This window comes from Dromiciops gliroides, chromosome 5 (genome assembly GCF_019393635.1).
Source record: "Dromiciops gliroides isolate mDroGli1 chromosome 5, mDroGli1.pri, whole genome shotgun sequence".
NCBI classification, from domain to species: domain Eukaryota; kingdom Metazoa; phylum Chordata; class Mammalia; order Microbiotheria; family Microbiotheriidae; genus Dromiciops; species Dromiciops gliroides.
In genome coordinates, this window is record NC_057865.1 from 39,653,481 (window position 1) to 39,673,182 (window position 19,702).

The 19,702-nt window shown below is 39.7% G+C and overlaps 1 protein-coding gene across 3 annotated transcripts in view; it reads right to left on the reverse strand.

Moving 5' to 3' along the window:
* The window catches only part of CPNE4 (copine 4), a 441,978-nt gene that overhangs the window by 106,776 nt on the left and 315,500 nt on the right, over window positions 1–19,702 (reverse strand). For all 3 annotated transcript variants that reach the window (XM_043968781.1, XM_043968782.1, XM_043968783.1), the window contains exons 5-7: window positions 17,952–18,026; window positions 4,483–4,566; window positions 768–857 (exon numbers count right to left, since the gene is read on the reverse strand). In XM_043968781.1, coding sequence (XP_043824716.1) covers window positions 768–857; window positions 4,483–4,566; window positions 17,952–18,026 — 249 coding nt within the window. The remainder of the gene's footprint in view (window positions 1–767; window positions 858–4,482; window positions 4,567–17,951; window positions 18,027–19,702) is intronic.

Consider the following 19,702-nt stretch of genomic DNA (forward strand, 5'->3'; position numbering starts at 1 on the left):
TTCCAATATTATATTCTCAGACTTGAACTTTATGTTTGTTTTAAGTTTATAGTATTCATCCATTTCATTGATATTGTCAATCCATCAACAAACATTTATTGGGTGCCCAGGCCATCTGCCAAGTGCCAGACTAACAAATAGCAAGAATGAAACAATCCCTACTCACTGGGATTATTTTTTCATCAGATTGCAACAAAAAGAAAGAACGTTACATGACCTCTCACATGGGAGGTCTCAAAGAGCCATAAGTGACCAGTCAGGAGTTGGAGACACATGCATAGTCACGAGATGAGGACTCCCCCAGTTTCAAAGTTGGTCATTCTCTGCCACTACCGCCACCGAACCACATCCCCAACCTCAGCAGCATCCCTGATGGGGCTATTCTATGAGCAAGGCCATCTCCAAGGGTCTTAACCCTGGCCTCCCATATCTGGAGCCTTCTAGAGATAGGTTGTTCACTGCCTGGAGAACACCTTTCCATATCACTCCCTAAAATCATGCAAGTTTCTTCCCTTCCCTAGCACAGATGGGATTTGCCACAACACATGACATCGACTTTTCCCTGCCTGACCCAGAAAGCAGCTGTGGTTTCTTTGTCAGAGGCAGATTATTCTTCCATCCTGAGGCTAAGGAGGAAATACAGGACAGGTATAGGGGATAGGTGGTATATGCAAGCAGGCCCTTGAAAATTCAGAAAGGGAAGGGAAGGCGAAAGGTACAGTTTTAGAGAAAGGAATTTTTTTTTCCGACACACACAAATCTCTGACCTTCAGTCGACGGTCCTGATCTCCACTGCACAGAGAATTTACAGAGACTTTGAACGATTTCCAAGCTGGGCTTAAGTTATTCATCACAACCTGAGAGTAGAAAGAGAGGGGTGGGGAGGAAAGAAAATTCTTGACATTTGCACATTTCAAAATTAAAAACCAATCGAAGCATCATTATGGCTCATGAAAAAGACATTCATCAGGAGCAGGTCCCTTAATGAAGAGCTGGAGTGCTAAATCTTTTATATTGTCCAGCAAATGGACCATTAGGGGCAGAATGCCCTGGGAGTAGGCCTGGCTAGCATGCACTGCCTGTATTGTTTAATGAATACCACTCCTAATATAAACCCCTGCTTAAGATGTTGGTGATACAGGAAATCAGGCAGGGAATCCAGAGGTGTGGCTCGTATCTGGCCAAGTCACGGTGGACTGGGAGTTCTAGGTGCTGTGACCTTGGGCAACTCAGCCTCAGAGAGACTGGTTTTTTTAATCTGAGAAACAAGGAAGTTTCATTAGACAATCTCTAAGGCCCTGTTAGCTCTAAATCGATGATCCTATAACATATAATTCTGTAGGACCATTAGTAATGAGGTCTCCAAAATCAGGCTAACAAAAGCCTTGCCCCTCAGGGAAATAAGGTAATGACTTTGCCTAGAGAGCTGAACCACTCATTAGTAACTTTATTCAGTAACACTGACTTGGTGTAAAATCCAACCATCATAACCCCACTACTACTACAATAATAGTAATGATAAATAACGATGATGATGATACAGTACATTACACTTTGTAATGATTGGAATGATGCCACCTACTGGAGACTTGCTGTGGGAAAGCTCCGCCATGAGGAAAGTGCCTCAGAGGCATTGTGGCTTTTCCTTGGCATCAGGAAATGACGTTTAATCATGGGTGCTATCAAGGCTACCAGCCAATCAACTTGAGGAGCCTCCTATTTTCTGGGAGGAGACAGGAAGGAGGAAAGGGAGCCTGCGTGAAGAGCTCTCTCTCTTTTGGGTTCCTGACTTGATGGTGGTGGTGGTGGCAGAGGACTTCACAGGAAATTTGAGGAAAGATAGGAATGCCAGGCTGTTGGAATTCTGTTCTCAATCTTTTTTTTCCTATTTTTTCAATAAACCCTTAAAAACCTAAACTCGTTTTATCAGTGATTTTAGTCAGTTTCCCCCAAAACTGGGGGAACAGATTAGAATCCACATTTAGAATCTTAAATTACACAACTATATTAGATCATTTGAGCCTCGTCATAACCTTGTGAGGTTAGTATTCCCATTTTGCAGCTGAAGACACCAAAGCCCAGAGAGGCTAAGGAGTCTGCCTATTGTCACACAACAAAGAAGACTCAAAAATGGGATTAGAACCCAGGTCTTCCTAATTCCAAGTCCATCATACTATTCAAGTCAAAGAAATATGTTTTAGGGAATAGGAAATCTGAGAAACTCCCTGGACTTCCTCCTATAAGCAAAATGGTATCATTGCACTTGGAATTTTCAACCATTAAGATAACATTGGGTGAGCAAATTTCTAGCTTTATTTACACAGACTGTAAGATTATAGACCTAGAACTGGAAGGCACCTTGCTGATCATTTGATGGATGAACAAAATGAGTTCCAGGAAGGTTGCGGTCACAAAGACAATAAGTGACTGAGGTAGAATTTGAACCCTTGACTCCAAATCCACAGCCCTTGCTAACTGGACCTAACCATTCTTGAGCATACGGCTTACTGAGATGTCAAAGCCAATTAGAAAGTCACTCACCACCCCACGATTTCAGTCTCCCACATACAGAGCGCTATCCCCTCAAAGCCTTAGGAAGACAAGGCCAGGCCAATGCACAGATGGTGGACTGCTGGAAGCATTATTCAGTTGAATTCATACTAACCAACGGAATATCCATTCAGTGCTTTCTCTGTGGCTCAGTGGAAATCACATTGAGTGGGAGGAGCTCAGGACTTGGAGTGGTGGAGATCTAGCATCAAATCCTACCCCTGACACTATGTGGCTGGGTGACCTTGGGTAAGTCACTACACCTGGAATTCCCTTTGGACTTAACTGCTAATCCAGAGGCCTGATCTGCCTTAGAGGAGGGAATTCTCATTCCAGGAACATAAATCAAAGTTGTACAGCCATAGAGCTGGAAGAGCCCTTCGGGGCTATCTGGTCTATTCTCTTCATTTTACAGATGAGGAAACTGAGGGCTAGAGAGGAGTAGCGGCTTGTCCAAAGTCATAAGGGTAGAACTGTGTTAGGGGTGGTGGGTGAAGAAATACTAAAGAGAGACCTTTTCCTAGAGGAGAACTTTTTAGTTGGTAGCTTTAAAAACATGTGTAATATGCTATCAAATATAAATATATAAAAACAAATGCTACAAAATGAGATATCTTTTAATAAATTCACCTTTATTGATTTACTGGTTGTTTCTATTGGTATTATTGTGTTTATTGATTTATTATTATTAAACTGGATTCATAGGGCAGATTTTTTGGTTTTTTTGGTCATATGCATCACCATAGGAAAATAAGGCCTTTGTGTGACTTCACTCTGCTTCTTACTAAGGAGAGGGGATCAAAGTGATGTGGGAGAGGGGGTGAGAAAGGTACTTTCTAGGTAAGCCCTTTCTTGCCTTTTTGGCCTACCTTACATTTCTCAACCCTCCACCCCAAACTATAGAAAGTCCTCTGGAATTGGATACAATCATAAGTCACATGATAACCCCTAAATTGGAAAGAATCATCTTTATGACCTTAGGAAATCCGATGATAATTTCTGCCTGAAATTAAAAACTGTGTTCCAGTAAATGAGAATGATTTGGTGGTCAGCCAAGAGGTGGAAAAATATTAATGTTCTATTGACTAACCCAGAGAAAATACCTGGTCATAATTCTTCCCGTTAGGGATAGATTTCAGAGGTCTCGAGAAAAATGGGCAGACTGTAAGTGTCCATTATAAAAACAGAGGAAAGAACTTAGGGTCTATGAGGAAGAGGAGAGACTTCAAAACTAGGAATCTGGTCAGAACCATAACAGAATTGGGCCTGGGCGCGTTCTATAAACTTTGCGTAAATGGAAAGTGGGGATGGGTGAGAGATAGACACCCCAGGACATTCACATGAAGCTGCTGAAGAGGAGGCCACAGAGGAGGCTGGGGCAGGGGAAAGACAAGCAACCTAGGGGATTAGCCCACTACAGCCTGCCAACTGGTGGCTTCCATTTTAACTAATTATTCATGTTAGCTAGATACTAATAGCTGTCGTAGCTATGCTGCTGAAGGCCAGAGAACACCATCAGCCCCCACTCAATTCAGTTCCCCCTGAGGCAAAGTCCAGGTGACTCTGAAATAGTTACACATCTGAATCTGACCAATGGGATTTGGAGGATCAGAGGATCATTGATTTAGAGCTGAATGGGGCCTCTGAGGTCATCTATGTTTACGCATCCCTTTATATGCCATTTCCCCCTTTACTCCCTATTGTAACTAGGGCGTGACTATACATGCTCATTATAAACAGGAGCTGTTTTCATTTTCCTCTTTGCATGTTGAATACCTGGCACAGTGCTAGGCACATAGTTGGCACTTAGAAAGTATTTGTTGAGTTATATTGCACTTGTGGACCCCCTAGAGACTCAGGAACTTTCCCTGTGCCTTAACTGGTCCATCTGCCTTTTAGAAGACAACGTGAAAGTGATTGGAGCCTCCTCACCTCAGTCCTGTGCACAAGCTGTTGAGTAGCATCATCATTCATACGGAAGATTTCCAGAAACGGATCAGACTTACTGAAGAAATCCTAAAGAGGAACATATACAAAGCAGTCAATGCTTGAGTCTCATTTCCGTTTTTACCAGAGTTCTTTTTCTCTGGTGATCATCTCTGCTACAATTTGGTCTTTCTTGTACCCTCTACTCCATGACATATCATGCCACCTTTTCTCCACTGCTTTCTTCATCACTGCTGTATTCCTTCTCCCTCCCAAGAGATGAGACTCTTCTATATCTCTGCCCAGTGACTAAATTCTAAGCCCTTTGAAAAGTGGCTTCAGTAATGAAAATTGTCTATAGTAATAATAATACTATCTAGGAAATATATGTATATTTAAGTTTTACATATTTTTTACATCACAAACATTTAAACTTTCCTTCCCACTCTTAAAGGCCTCCTGTAATCAAGTAAAAAGTAATTAGGGGCAACTAGGTGGCACAGTGGATAGAGCACTGGCTCTGGAGTCAGGAGGACCTGAGTTCAAATCCGGCCTCAGACACTTGACACTTACTAGCTGTGTGACCCTGGGCAAGTCACTTAACCCCAATTGCCTCACAAAACAGAAACAAAAACAAAAACAAGTAATTAAACAAAACACTATAGTGAACCCATTTGAAAGTGTATACAAGTGTCCCTCCTCCCCCGATTTTTCAAATTTCTTTTAATTAGCAGAAATTTATCTCTCCCTCCAAGCTCCCACTGTATTAAGAAGAAAGGAAAAACAAATCCTCTCTAACAAATTTTCAATCAAAACCAAATTCCCTTGTTAGCTGTATAGAAAAATATATCTCATCTTGAAGCCTAAACTTTTTACTTCTTTGTCGTGAGGTAGATGGTATGTTTCATTACTGGCCAGTCCTTCACAATCATGGATGGTCATTGTATTGATTATAGTTCTTCTAACTTTCCAAATTGTTTGTCTTTACAATGTTGATATGATTGTAGAAATCATTCTTCTGATTCTGCTCATTTGATTCTTCATCAGTTTGCAAAAGTCTTCAAAAATAATTCATTTTATAACACTGATGTTTTTAAGGAAGCCAGTAGGAGGCACAGTGGACAGGATTAGACTTAGAGTAATAAGCAACTGAATTAAAATCTAGTCTCAGACACTAGCTGTGTGACCCTGGCCAAGTCACTTAAACTGTTTACTTATTTCCTTCTCTGTAGGATGAAGATAATAGCACCTACCTCTCAGGGTTGTTGTGAAGATCTAATGAAATATTTGTAAAGCACTCTGAAAACCTTGAAATTCATAGAAAATACTAGTTGTCATCACCATATTAGATGTTCTATTTCTATTTACTTTATTCTGCATCAGTTCAGGAGTTTTTTCATATCTCTTTGAAATCATCTACTTCCTTATTTTTTACAAACACAGTACTCCATCACATTGATATACCACAAATTTATCATCCATTCCTATGTTGATGGCTATCCCATTAGTTTCCAGCTTTTTACCACCACAAAAAGAGTATGTGTGTATATATATATATATATAATTTGCAGGGCAATGAGGGTTAAGTGATTTGCCCAGGGTCACACAGCTAGTAAGTGTCAAGTGTATGAGGCTGGATTTGAACTCAGGTCCTCCTGAATCCAAGTCTGGTGCTTTATCCATTGTGCCACCTAGCTAACCCCTATTATAAACATTTTTGAACACATAGGACCTTTTCCTGTTTCATTGACTTCCTTTGGATGTAGACCAAGCAGTGGTAGAGCTTGGTCAAAGAGTAAGAAATGTTTAGTAACTTTTTGTGCATAATTCCAAATTGTCTTCCAGAATAGTTATACTAATTTCTCACAGTCCCTCCAACATTTCTAATTTTCTCTTTTTTGGTCATCTCTGCCAATCTAATGGGTTTGAGGTGGAATCTTAGAATGATTTTAATTTGCATTTCCCTATTTAGGAATTATTTGTAACACTTTTTCATAAAGCTATAGATGGACTTCTTCTCTTGAGAATTACCTGTTCATATTCCTAGAATATTTTTAGTTGGGGAATAGCTCTTATTTTTACAAATTTACATCAGTTCTTCATACACTCGGAAATGAGACCTTTATCAGAGAAATTTGTTGCAAATATTCCCCACTTCCATCCTGTTAATTGTTTCCTGTTTAATATTAGCTTTATTGGATATGTTTGTGTAAAAACTATTTAAAATTTAGGTAATGAAAATCATGCATTTTATGTTCTGTGATTCTCCTTATTCCTTCTTGTTTATGAACTTTTCATTCATTCATAGATATGAAATTTTTTTCCATGTTTCTCTAATTTGTTTACGATGTGACCTCTTATAACTAAGGTATGTACTTATTTGGAGCTAATCTTTGTATAAGGTTGGATGTGTTGTTTTAAATCCAGTTTCTTCCATTTTGATGTCTAATGTTCTCAGCAGTTTTTATCAAGTAGTGAGACATCTCAACTAGCATTTACCTTGTGGTTTGCAAAACACTCCACATGTATTTTCACACTCAATCCTGATGACAACTCTGTGAAGTGGTAGCATTATATCTATTTTATAGATGATGAAACTCAGGCAGAGAGAGGTTAAGTGACTTGCCCAGAGTCACACATCTAGTTAGTAACCTTCAAACTCAAGATCTTCCAATTCCAAGTCCAATGCTCAATCCACTGCCCCAGCAAGCTAACCCCTTAAGTTGAAGTAAGTTAAAAATATGAACATCTTACTCTGACATTATGACCTTGGGAATAAATATATTATTTTTAATAAAGAAGATTGCATTTATTGTATTTGCCTTAAAAGATATCATCTCATTTAGAGAGAGCACTTGAACTGTGGTTTTTTGTTGTTGTTGTTGTTATTGTTTTGTGGGGCAGTGAAGGTTAAGTGACTTGCCCAGGGTCACACAGTTGGTAAGTGTCAAGTGTCTGAGGCTAGATTTGAACTCAGGTCCTCCTGAAACCAGGGCCAGTGCAGTGGATAACACTGAGCCACCTAGCTGCCCCTTGAGCTGTGTTTTGTAGGATGCTAGCTATCCCAGGAGGCAGAGGGGAGGAAGAAATGCATTCTAGTCATGTGGAACAGCAAGGGTAAAAGCCCAGAGAGAAGAGATTGAATTTCCTATGGGAAAGACAGCAGGTGGTCATCTGGGCACCAACATTCTTCTAGCAATGTTGTATGCCTTCAGTTCATGGGATACTCCAGTTCCTAAAGAATTGACACTGAGGTTCACAGTGCCTGTGAGCAGGCTGTAACACATTTTAAATGAGAGAAAATGTGGGAAGAGTTATATAAAAGATGTCATTACATAGGTGTACCAGCAGTAAAAAAAATGGCCAGTCATGTAGAGAGAGGAAGGGATAATTGATAGAGAGCCTTCATGTTGCATTGGTATCCAAGCAAGGTCAAGAAAAATTGAGGAAAATCCTTTGGGCAGATTTATGGGAAGTCATAGACAGGATGAACAGCACAGATGAATTGTGTGGGACTTGCATTGTTGGAGGAAATGTACACATCAGTGAGGTCACAGACTCACTGGATTATGTAGAAATAAACAAATTGAGGCATCAAATGTCCCTTTCATTATAGGTGCATTCAGAATAAAATTAAAAGTCTACATGTGCCTTATTAATCCTGTCATAATATTAGCATGTTTGAGAGAGCCAAGACTTTCTGTTAAAAAAATACTTCCTAAGAATAGAGACATATATTACATTGAAAGAAAGTTGGCTAAACTTGTAGCCTTTCCCAAAAAAGTACAGATCCAATTTTACAGTCACCATCTCAATGGCTCTAGAAGGGAAGAGAATTTTCAGTTCTTCTTTTGCTTGACTATCAGCCATTAGCGTGGCCCCTGGTGGCTGTTCGTACAATCAAGACTTAATGAATTGGGCACTTTAATTATATTTAGCTTCTGTGAAAATTGCTATTAAAAAGGAAGACACACACTCTAATCTACCACCTATTCTCTGGCCAATACAGAGGAAGTCAATTGTGTATTGTAGGGCAGGAAACTACTAGGGTTTTGAAAACAGCAAGAAGCAAAGCAGAAAAATTATAATGAAGGTGAAGGTGACAGAGATGATAATGGTGATGATATTAATGGGAGTAATTATTTCTCACCTGGAGGGGACCTTGGAGAGCATTCTCTCCCTTCACAGATAAAGACACTGAGATCCACAGAAGTTCCAAAACTTTGCCAAGGTTACTAGAGTTAGTAACAGAATTTAGGGAAACTGACTTCCAGTTCAGTAGGGCATATGCTACACACTGCTACCTCTCTCTGGAAGAGCAGAAACTAAGATGGAGAGAATTGAGCTTTATCTAAGATGTAGACACTTTGAGAAGGAGATAACTCCACAGGAGGATTCCATGTTCTGCTACCCCTGAAGGTCCTATAGTCACCTTGCTTCTTTCCTGGGCTTCCCTTTCCCACTAAGGTATACTGTCTCCAACATACTTCCTGTCCTCAGGACCCTTGCTATTCATATGATCATTGGTTAAGTTAATGTCTAGTCACACCTCTGTCTTACTTCTTGGTAAACTCGCCCCTAGCTTTCTTCAATTCCCATCTTCCTCTGCTCTCACTTTCTATAATACCCGCTAGAATCCTCTGTTAACACATACCGTCACCTCAGAGCTCTTCCACTCATATTCTTTACTTCTTTTGACATTCCCTGAAATACAGTTTTCTCCTGAAGATGCCACATCTCTTAGTATCCTCTCCAATCACTCTGACACAGTGCCAGGAGGAGGGGGAGGAAGGAGGAAGTAGCATGCTCCTTGTTTTCCAAGGCTACTTTTTAGACCAGTCCTCTGCCACCATCATTCCCAAAACATCTCTCTTCCTTCCAAGTCCATTCTACCCTGTCCAGATCTTTGTTGCTCTCATTTTCAGAGCTCAAGGTCATTCTCCCTCATTCTTCAATAAATTCAGCACCTGGAACCCAACCTTCTTCCTCTCCTAACCCAATGCAACCTCCCTTTAACATCCTAAATATCTACTTTCTCAACGTTGAATATGCCCTTTTCTCTCCAGTCTCCCTAAAGTATTCAAAGGAAAGAACCATACCTTAGATCATCATCTCATAACTGAATTTGACTCCAGATGCCAAATTTGCCTCTTATGGTTTTGCTCCCTACTCAGGAGAATTTCTCCTTATTTTTCAGTGAGTCTGTTTTACTTGTTCACACAGCAGCAAGCAATAGCAGCATGTGGGCCCATCTGTGGATATGAAAAACTAGGGTCCTCTCTTGAACACTAGTGTGAGGAACAATTTCTTCTATCCTTTGCCACAAACACAGCCCTCAAAAAGAAGGTAGGGAGAGACACTCTGTCTGCTCAAGTGTTCTGGAGTGATTACTTCATTCAATAATTGAACCTACTTGTTATGGTAATTGTCATCCAGCAGCTAATGTAATATAACTCTTTTGGAAGGTACGATGCCACTGTGAAGGGTCTTGATACACAAAGACACTCTGTGAGCGAAATGGGCTGCATTAAAATAGGAAAAGTTGCTTTCTCCTTGCTTCAAAACCAAACCTCGTGCCACTTCTAGTGGCTGTCACACTTTAGCTTCTCTCTGACCTTTTCCATTAGTCACATACCAAGCATAGCCCTCTGCCCCATTCAGATTCTTCATCTCTCAAACTGGGTGTTATTTAATACTAGGGTCTAAAATACCATGTGCTAGGAATTAGAGGACATGAATTCTAATTCTGGCTCTGTTCTTAATGTCCCATGGGACCATGGGTAAGCATTGAACCTCTTTGTGCCTCAGTTTCCTCATCTGTACAATGAGGAGATTGTTCGAATAATCTTTAAGGTCGGCAGCTATAACATGCAATGAGGCTATAATTCTATTCTCCTCCCATGGAAACAATTAGCCACATATTTCTAGAAGCAGCACAATATCTGTATTCCCATATAATGGGTGGTGACATAATAAATCACTCTTCATCATCTTTTCCATTGTCCGTCTAAATGGTCCCTTTTTGCTGGTCATACTCATGACATCCCACCTCTCATCTCTGCCTTTTCCCAGGCTGTTTCCCATGTCTGGAACATGTCCCACTTACATTTACCTTTTAAAATACCTAGTGTCCTTCAAAGCTTAGTTCAAATGCTACCTTCTACAAGAAACTTTTCTTATCCCTTAAGCTATTGATTCCTCCCCTACCAAAATAATCTGTTATTCGTTTGGTTTATATTTTGTATATATTTACATCTATGTATGCTGCCTCCTCTATATAAGGTTTTTGGGTGCAGGGACAATATCATCTCTCTCTTTGAATCCCTAGCATTTAGGCTAGTGCCAGGCACATAATCGGCACTTAATAAGTTTTTTTGATGTACTGATTGATTTATAACTCTCCTTTTTAAGGGGTAGAGGCCTGGGTGTGGTTAGATTGCTTTATCTCCTGGGTTTCAATTGTACAGGATCAAAGAGGTGAGGTCCGATCATAATTATAATTATAGAGCCAAGGATCCATTGCAACTTGGAAGGGGAATATGCATTAAGAGCCCAGATGAAAAAAACAGTTAGAAATTGGGATAGCAGCACTATATTGTCTGATCTGTGAGGATCTGACCTGAGAGAGAAATAGGCTGAACACCTCCAAGTGGAAGAGCCCACTAATAAGAGCTTGAACACTCTTAACTTGTAACATCAGTCAGTGAAATGTTAAATTAGAAGCACTTAAGTGAATCCAAAAGGGGATGAAGTCATTCCAAGCCATAGAGCAAACAATATCTTATTGCTACATGTTGTTGTGAGGACACATAATGGACCCAAAAATGTAATTTCAGGGCATTGACCAGCAGTCCTGGTTAGGTGAAATCATTTGAAACGATGCCTTATACAGTATAAAAGGCTCTACAGAGATTTTTCAAATGAATAAATGAATGAATGAATCTACTTGGGATAATGGGTAAAATAATGCAGCCTCTGCTAATATCATTTTTATTTACTTTGCATTCACTTATCTGCATATTAACTTCTGTCTGCCTCAGTTTCCTTGACTGTAAAATGAGGATAATAATAGCACCTACCTAACCAGGGCTGTTGTGAGGATCAAATGAGAGAATATTTGTAAAAAGCATTTAGAACAATATCTGGCACATAGTTAGGTGCTATAAAAGTGTTAGCTTCTGTTGTTGTTTTCATTATCATCTTGCTTCTCTCAATTAGAATGTAAGCTCTTTGAGTGCAGGGGATGTTTCACTTTAGTCTTTTGCCCCTGGTGGCTAGCACAGTCCCTATAACATAGGAGACATTTAATAGATGACTGATGATCATTGATTATAAATGACAATTATGTACAATAGTGATTTAAAGGGTACAAAACACTTCATATTCATTTGAGCCTCAGAAGAAAAACCTTTCCAGGTAGGTATGGAAGGTAATATTAGCTCCATTGTACAGATAAGAAAATTGAATTTCAGAGACACAGATTAATTTACCTATGGTTGCACACATCTTGGCAATGGCAGAGGGGGACTTGAACCCAAATCTTTCTGATTCAGAGTCTAAGCCTCATGTATGGCTATATTTACCATATACAATATAACATGGTGGTTTCTATTTCCAGAGTATAAACTACTTCCTAGTAGAAAGTTACATAATAGGATTTTAGATCTGGAAGGGACTTTAGAGACCATGCAGTCCAACTCCCTCCTTGTACAGATGGAGAGACTGAGGCCCAAAGAATTGAAGTGATTTAGCCAAAGTCATATGTATATAGTTACTAGGTTCAATAATAACACATACAGACTACATGGGCTGGGAAGGGAATGGAGAGAATGGGTTACTTCTTCTCCATGGCCCCATGTTCTTGTAGCCCTCAGGAGTGAGATGCTGGTTTGAACTGAAGTGGCAAGAATTTGACAGAAAAATCAAGACAGCTCTGAATGGGATGAGCAAGCAAATACTTTAAGTCACATGTCATAGGACCACAAATTTGGAATGGAAAAGCACCTTAGAAGGCATCTATTCCAACCCACTCATTTTATAGGAGAAGAAACTGACACCCAGCAAAATTAAGGGACTTAACGTGCCTAATAATACTCATATAATGACAGAGAGATTTAAATCCAAGGCCTCTAAGTCCAAATCCAGTGCTTTCCACTGTCTCACTTTGTCTTTCTAGTCTTTATACCAACTCTCAAAGATGGCTTCTTTGGGGAAAGTACCTTGACGATTTCCTGGCACGTGTGATAGGATGTTTCTGGTGCACTCGGATTTCTTGGTAGAACCTATTGTCCCACCACATGTCTATTGCTTAGAGTTTTAACAAAACAGATAGCCAGGGTTAATCAGCCAAAGGCATGTAGAATACCCAGAGGCCCGAAGGAAGGGATTTGACATTTCTGCTTTGGATGAAAACTAAGCAAGGGTGGGCCGTGGTTTTGAATATCTTAAAAATAATGATAAAGCTGGGGCAGCTAGGTGGCACAGTGGATAGAGCACCAGCCCTGGAGTCAGGAGTACCTGAGTTCAGATCCGGTCTCAGACACTTAACATTTACTAGCTGTGTGACCCTGGGCAAGTCACTTAACCCCAATTGCCTCACTAAAAAAAAAAAGAAAAAGAAAGAAAAAAAAATAATGATAAAGCTACCAGCCCCAGTTTCACTGGGTTGGTGAAAGGGGATATTTTTTGCAGAAAGAAAGTTATGTTTGATGGGTTTATATTGGAGAGAAAAAATGCTTGTAAAGAGAATGAAGCTGATTTAAGAGAAACTTAAGTAAATGAACACAGCTGTCTCAGCAGGGACAAGGTCAACCTCTCGAGGGAATGACTTTTTCCTTTATGATGCTTAAAGGGAAAGAAGGAAATCCCACAAGGTGGTATTTGCCATTTTTATTGCTCTTATCTTGTGCTTGACCAGAAAGATTGCTATCATCTTGTACTTGTGGGTTTTGGGGACAATTTCTCATTTCCCTCCAGTCCTGTTCACTTGAGGAAGCTGAGATTTGCTACTGGAGGGAACAAGACATGATTTTGGGGTGCTGGATTTCCTAGTAAGCATTTTCAGTGTCAGCTACAAGCAATTTCTGGATCAGCTGATTGGTTTTTGAGGTTTTCTAATGGGCTCTTTTATCTGACTTGCAAGAGTCATTTTCAGGAGAATGGGATAAATAATGGAGTGCCTTTTCCGGCCTTATTTGGAAAAAAACACAACCCAATGCTCTGTCCAAGGTATTGAATTCTATTTGGATCTTGGACAAAACTGAAGTGGAGCCACTTATGTTACTAAGAGTAGCCTTCATTCTGTAGACCTGACAGGAGTATCCTCCACATTCTTGAAGGATGTAAACTTTCAAAGGGATTAACTGCTTGCAATTTACTCTCATCCTTTTCTATCTCCTTTACCATGGAGCTACATCTCAAGACTAGAGTCTTCTTGGCAGGAGGGCATGTTCTTCAGGAACATTGATTTATACTGGATATAAATTTTCAAGTCATTCCTATTTTCTTAATGGAAGATGAAAGTATTTGTCTTTGGGGTTTCACAGAATAATTGCTCATAGAGTTAGAGATGGAATAGCCTTTTGAAATAATCTAGTCCAACTCCCTCATTTTACAGATGAGGAAACTGAGACCCAGTGAGGTTAGTGACTTGCTTCAGGTCCCACCTCCAAAATTCTCAAGACACAGTCAAAAACCCGGATCCAGGGCTCAGCACTGCTCTAATGAAGGAAATCACTCAGCTTGAAGTGGAACTTGGATCCTCTCCCTCCAATCTTGCCCCATTCTAAGAGGTCAAGAGGTAGAGACATTTTTGGAATGTTTTAGTTTTAGAAGTGTTTGTGTTTAATATTGTATCAATCAATGAGGTATAATCAATGAGATATTCACGACACAAAAAGATTAAGAACTCTTGGTCTGGAGGTTCACTTGAAGATGACTTTGCCTAACAGTGAGTTCTCTATGATATGAACATTATATATCTAGGCAGCACAGAAGATCGAGTGCTGGATCTGGAGTCAGGAAGACCTGAATTCAAGGCTGGCCTCAGATACATAGTTGTCACTTTCTACATCTGTATTATGGTGATAAGTATTTTTACTGTATAATATGGGACAGCACCTATCTCCTAGGGTTGTTGTGGGGATAAAATGAGGTAATATTTGCAAAATACTTTGTAAATAATAAGGCACCATAAAAATGCTAGTTGTTATTGTTATCATTCTGGTTCACAACTGAATTCAGAATGTATTTATCTCACACACACACACACACACACACACACACACACACACACACACACACACACCCATCAGGAGGCCAATTAGATGCCTTCCAAATTTACTCAGCTGCCAATACTGGGTGAGATGACAGCAACATAAGACTGTTGCAACCATGCTCAAGAAATAATAATAGTAGCTAATATTCACATAACGCCTTAGATTTTGTAAAACTATATATACATATAGATATATGAATGTGTAGATGTACATATATGTACACGCATTCACAAATATACATATATATGTGTGTGTATGTACACAAATGTGTATATATACATATACATATGCACACACACATACACACACACACACACACATATATATATATATATATACACATACATACACATAAATATGGTCAATGGATTCTCACAACAGCCCTAGGACATAGGTACTGTTCTACAGTTGAGGAAACTGAGTCATCTAGAAGTTCAGTGACTAGCCCAAGGTTATATAGCTAGCTTCTGAATCTTGATTTGAACTCAGTTCTTCCTGGCTCCAAGTCCAGATCTTTATCCACTCTACCACCCAGCTAAACCCTTGAATTAGGTATTTCTACCTCGACAACATCTCTTGCAGCTATCCTCTTCTCACTCCTCATGGGACCACCACCTTAGCTCAGGCTTCCACCGGAACCATAATCTGGATAATAACTATCTGTCTCCCTACTTCAGATCCCTCCCTTCTCTAATCCATCCTCTACACAGCTGTCATAGTGATGTTCCTGAAGCACAGATCTGACCAGGTCATACCCCTGCTCTGCAAGCTCCTATGATTCCCTATTACCTCCAGGATTAAATACAAACTTCTCTGGCAGTTAAAGTTTAGCTATTACGCATTACTCCTCTTCCCACACTCTATATTCCAGCCCACCTGGGTTTTTTGATGTTCCTCAAATTGAATACTTCCATCCATCTTTTGTCTGTTTCCATGCCCTGAAGGCATTGCCTACTCACTCCACCACTGTTAGAATTCTGAGCTTCCTTTAAAGCTCCACTGAAGTGCCAATTTCTACATGAAATCTTTCCCCAACTCCCCTACTGCTGGTGTCCCTTCCCATTTGCTTTGTATATATTTTGTATTTAATTATCCCTGTACATATCCTAATAGAATGTAAGTTCCTTGAGGGCAGGAACCATTTGATTTGGGGGTTTGCACCTCTAGCATCTAGTATAGTACTTGGCATATGGCAAATGCTTAATAAGGACTTGTTGACTGATTGATTAAACTGTCCCTAGTGTGGAGTGCCAAATTTCCCACCATTTAGGAAAACATCTTTGCTCTTATAAGCAGCAGAAGCTTTGAGCTATGTCCCAGGGGGACTTAAAACCCCTGAAGAAGAAAGCAGTCAACAGTAATGCCATTAATTTGAGCTGCTTCTCCAAATCAGATCTCTCTACATTTATTATGGATTATTTTTAGCAGCCCCCCCCAAAAACCCCCAAAACCCTACTGATCTTTTTTTTATATCACAGTCACTCCCAGATATATCCATTCACACTGATCTATCCAATGAACCTTTCTTTATAACAAAAGAAATGAATTAATAAAAGGTAAATTATATACCAATCAGGTTGCATATTGTATGCTACATTCTGCATCCACAGTTCCCCCTCTCCTCATCTTGCCAAAGAAAGAATGGAGGTTCATATCCCTATCATTTCTCTGGTGCCAAGATCAGTTAGTATCACATAGAATTTGGTTTAATTTATAATTTTTTTCATCATATCACTATAATGATTTTGTCTGTTTGCTAATTGTTATTCTACTGTTTAGTTCATATAAGTCTTCTCAAGTGTTCCTGAATTTCTCCTAATCTTATTTTTCTTAAGGTACAACCATATTATATTATGTTCATATGGTACAACTTATTCAGCCATTTTTCATTCTTTATCCTAACTTTTAACTGAGGTTTCATTCTAATTTTTGTGCCAGATGCTGAAAGATTTTCAAGGTCTAGATAAATTCTAGATCTTATGAAGCTTTATATATAAAAGGAACAAATAATAACATTTATATTATTGTTGTTATTATGTACCTTTCATATAGCACCAACATGATTTAATGCAAGTATTAATATCCTTGTTTTACAGAAGAAGAAAATGAGGGTTACAGATTTTAAGTGACTAACCCAAGGTGATACAGGTATTAAGTGTCAGAGCTGAGACTCTAAGTGGGATGAAGCATAACCCCTCTGTGCATCATTTTCTGTATCTAAAGAATGTGAGCCTTGGGAGGGATAAAGGAGCTGAGGAGAGGAAACACAGTGAAGGCTAGATTGAAAGGTAGAAGACCCGAATTCTAAACCTGATTTTTCCATTCACCAACTTTGTGACCTTGGACAAGTTTATTTTTCTCTGGACCTCAGCTAAGGAAAATGAGGCAGTTTGGACTACATGACCTTTGAGATATCTTCCAGTTCTATGATTCTCTGTCTATCAGAACTTTAACTAATACAACCAAGCCATCCCAAAGGAGAATTAGGAGAAGCTCTCTAGTTTTAAGGTAAGGATATGACTATGGAAGGCCAAGGAGAAAGAAACATGATAGAGATATTGGCTAACATTGATCAGGTCCCAGAAATGGTTGGCAAGAGTCAGAAGTGGGTTGCCCATCCTTAGAGTGTCATTTCCTGTGGCATCTCAGCTGATATTTCTTGGCTACAGGAATATTCCTCACCCAAGAAGTTTCAAGCTTTGTGATCCTTCTGCTAAGGTGCTTAGAAGGTTCAGTCATTCAATAAACATTTATCAATAATTTACTATAAGCCAGGCACTGTCCTAGGTACTGAGGAGGCAAAGACAAAACCAGAATTCTATGGGGTCAGGTGGGAAACACTATGTACACAGGATACATAAATGCCAAATATACAAAGAGTTAATGAGGAAAGAAGGAAGGGAGGAGGACCCTAGCCATATGTGACCCTTCTGGTCTCTAGTGTTTTGAAATGGCGAGGCTTGTGTGTAATTATAATTGTCTTGGTTTTATTACAATCCCCAGACCTCTTTTTAATTGCTTCACAAGTTTGGGAACAATGCCTTTGCTCATTGATCTGGAATCTTTGATCTGATTAATAGCAGTTGAAAGAAAAAAAAAACCAGCTCTGTGTACGTGCGCGCGGGAGTGTCTAAGAATCGTGTTAAACGATGTTGGCTTTATCACATCTTATGATAAGGCTAATATCAAACACTTTACCTTGTCATCCAATTTTCGAGCATTGAATGCCAGTTCAACATAGTCATCGTTACCGGAGAGCTCCTCGGCTATCACCTAGGAGAAAAAAGTAGACATAAGCTCTGCTCTCTACCAGATAGGCGGAACAACAGAAAGAAACATAACAAAATGGCCAGCAGCTTTCCCATTTACAAAGCACTTAACATATCATCTCAGCTGACTATCACAACAACTCTGTGAGGCAGGTGCCTCCTGATGAAGAAACTGAAGCCTAGAGACAAGTGACTTGCCCAAAGTCATTTGGCTAACAAGTGTCAGAGACTGGAACTGAACTTAGGTCTTTTCTGAATCCAGGTTCTTTGGGTCAAAAGTGGTTCTTTGTCACCACCACTGGTGGGAAATAGGAAGCAACTGTTCTGGACACCTGGATGCTATCTCATACAAAAAAAAGAGATTTCTAAGTATTTGGAAGCATATTAAAGAAGAAATCATCAGGATTTTTTTTCTATGAATGGAGGACAAAAGAGTAGAGAAAAGGTTTAAACTGACACAGGAAGAGTCTGGATGAGACATTATGAAGATTTTCTTTTTAATTTTAAGGGTAAATGAGTCAAATTAAGTCAACAAACATTAAGTGTTTATTATGTGCCAAGCACTGGGCATGAAAATTCAAGCAGAGAGAAAGAAGGTTCCTGCCCTCAAGAAGCTTACATTCTTTTTTTTCTTTTTGGCGAGGCAATTGGGGTTAAGTGACTTGCTCAGGGTCACATAGCTAGTAAGTATTAAGTGTCTGAGGCTGGATTTGAACTCAGGTCCTCCTGAGTCCAGGGCCAGTGCTCTATCCACTGTGCCACCTAGCTGCCCCAAGAAACTTACATTTTAATGGAAGTTAGAAAGGAGAATGCCTATAGAGAAATTTAGTAAAGAAAGTCCAGAAAGTCAGAAGTACAGCCTCAAGAGGAATGAAAACATGACAACTCTGGGTGTCTTCCTTAATATGGAGGTTCAAGAAGAAATCAGTCAATCAGAGGAAGAGGCTACAGGGGTGGAGGGTGCTTGTAGTGTCAAAAGTCCAAGGGTAAAGTAAATTTTGAAGGTGAAGACATTTCTATGGCATGGTAGAGAAAGTCTGGAGATTAATGAGCTATTGACATGAATTGCCAAGGAGTTTTGTGAAGCCCTGCTCCCCCAACCCTCCCAGGAGATTTTAAAGAAAAGAGTAAACTTTCTTTCCCCAAACTAACCTTAAACTAGTATTTCACTATCCGTTTTAATGTAGCCCTAACACAGAGACTGAGGACCTATGTTTAATTGTCAATCCTTGTACCTGGGGATAAACAGTCCAAAGCAGACTAGGGACAATCAATTTAGGGAGTTGGGGGGTTGTGTTTAAAACTCTCAGGGAGAGACCTTTGGCCTAGGAACCCTGAGGTCCAATGAATACAGAGACCCTGGGATATCACTCCTGGAGGATGTGGAGGAGGGTGGGTACTGTGAGACAGACATTGAAACCAATGCTGCTGGTGGTGGTTGTGGAGGGATAAAGCTCTCTGAGAGCTTCCTATTTTAATTAATTATTGTTTCATGTGGATACTAAGCTCAGTTTTTTAAAACCTGCTCTATCGAAGGAATATAAGTATTGTGAATGCCCTCTAAATTTTGATCCCCTAGGCAAAATCTCCAGGTGCCCAGTCCTTCAGTGCCTAGTTAAGGCTGTCACTATGAGAATGGATGAATCAATGATTTTCAGTTCTATGCTTGTATGACTGTTT